At 39.9% G+C, this 1,567-nt stretch overlaps 1 protein-coding gene across 1 annotated transcript; it reads left to right on the top strand.

Annotated features, from left to right (window-relative positions):
• Positions 1–530: 530 nt before the first annotated feature.
• Positions 531–1,226, top strand: LOC113324326. Its single transcript, XM_026572641.1, has one exon. It carries the CDS (start codon positions 531–533, stop codon positions 1,224–1,226), a length of 696 nt encoding a protein of 231 aa, XP_026428426.1.
• The last annotated feature ends 341 nt before the right edge of the window (positions 1,227–1,567 follow it).

Below are 1,567 nucleotides of genomic sequence, written 5' to 3'. Positions count from 1 at the left end.
CTATTGACACTTCATCCGGGAAGCAAAAAGATGTATCAAGATTTGAAGCGTCAGTTCTGGTGGAAAGGTATGAAAAGAGATGTCGCATTGTTTGTCTCCAGGTGTCTTACTTGTCAGCAAGTGAAGGCTGAACACCAGCGACCAGCGGGACCTCTCCAGCCTTTATCAATAGCTGAGTGGAAATGGGATTTCATTGACATGGATTTTGTCAGAGGATTACTTAAGACCCAGCATGGAAAGGATGGTGTATGGGTGATCATTGATCGTCTCACCAAATCGGCACATTTTCTTCCAGTTAAGCATATGGATATTGTTCCTATTTTATGTAACTTTTAAATCAAGGAGATATTTAGGTTGCATGGAATTCCAGTATCGATCGTTTCCGACAGAGATCCTCCTTTTACACCCAAGTTTTGGGGGAGTTTTCAAATATTAATGGGAACAGGATTGAATATGAGTACTGCTTACCACCCTTAGACTGATGGTCAGTCCGAGCGAATGATTCAAATTTTAGAGGATATGTTACGAGCATGTGCGATGACTTCAAAGGTAATTGGAGTGATCACTTATCCCTTATCGAGTTCCCATACAACAACATTTATCAGTCTAGGATAGGTATGGCACCTTATGAGGCGTTGTATGGAATACCATGTCGTACACCGTTGTGTTGGGCTGAGGTTAGTGAAAGAAGTGTCATAGGACCTCATATGGTTCAAGAGACGACAGAGAAGATAGGTATTATCCAAGACCGTTTGAGAACGGCACAAAGTCGACAGAAGAGTTATGCAGATGTAAGAAAAAGACCATTGGAATTCCAGATTGGGGAGAATGTGTTTCTAAGAGTTAGTCCTAGACCAGGCATTAAACGGTTTGGGAAGAAAAGTAAATTGGCGCCACGCTATATTGGGACATTTGAAATTCTTCAACGAATTGGAGAAGTAGCATATCCACTAGCTCTACCAACAAAATTTGCAGACATACACAATGTGTTTCATGTATCCATGCTTTGTAAATATAATGCTGATCCGTCCCACATCATCGAATGGCGAGACTTGCAACTGAACGACAATGTTTCTTATGAAGAAAAACCGTTGCGCGTAGTCGACTCAAAGGAACAAGTTCTTCGTAGTAAAACCATCAAAACTGTAAAGGTGCTCTGGCAACATCATGGTTCTGAAGAGGCAACTTGGGAGCTGGAGTCTGAGATACGAGACAAATATTTGTAATTATTGAGAGGTAATTCTTAAACTAAGCTACGCCTCGAATTTCCGGAGAAATTCTTTTTTTAGAGGTTAATAGTATAATACATGGTATTTTTGAACCTGGGATTAAAGCCCGTTCCAACTCATAAGAGTTGACATAGTGATTTGTATATATGTGGATGTACAAATCCTAGTTCATTTATTATAATTTTGTGATGGTTTTTGGGGTGCATATAGCTCAAATTAGTGGGTGGATAAAAGAAATGGTTAGCACATGGAATGATGGGGTCACTACCTAGTAGAGCACATGATTTTTATGGTTAGTAATATGTGTGGGAAAGAGAATGAGTCTTTCACTCTTTTTG

This window comes from Papaver somniferum, chromosome 11 (assembly GCF_003573695.1).
Source record: "Papaver somniferum cultivar HN1 chromosome 11, ASM357369v1, whole genome shotgun sequence".
NCBI lineage: Eukaryota > Viridiplantae > Streptophyta > Magnoliopsida > Ranunculales > Papaveraceae > Papaver > Papaver somniferum.
Note: the sequence above shows the minus strand (reverse complement) of the source record. Positions and strands in the feature narration are given on the sequence as shown.

Bases quoted from the DNA above. Each gene is read 5' to 3' on its own strand.
- LOC113324326 (XM_026572641.1), top strand. From the start codon at position 531: ATGTGCGATGACTTCAAAGGTAATTGGAGTGATCACTTATCCCTTATC.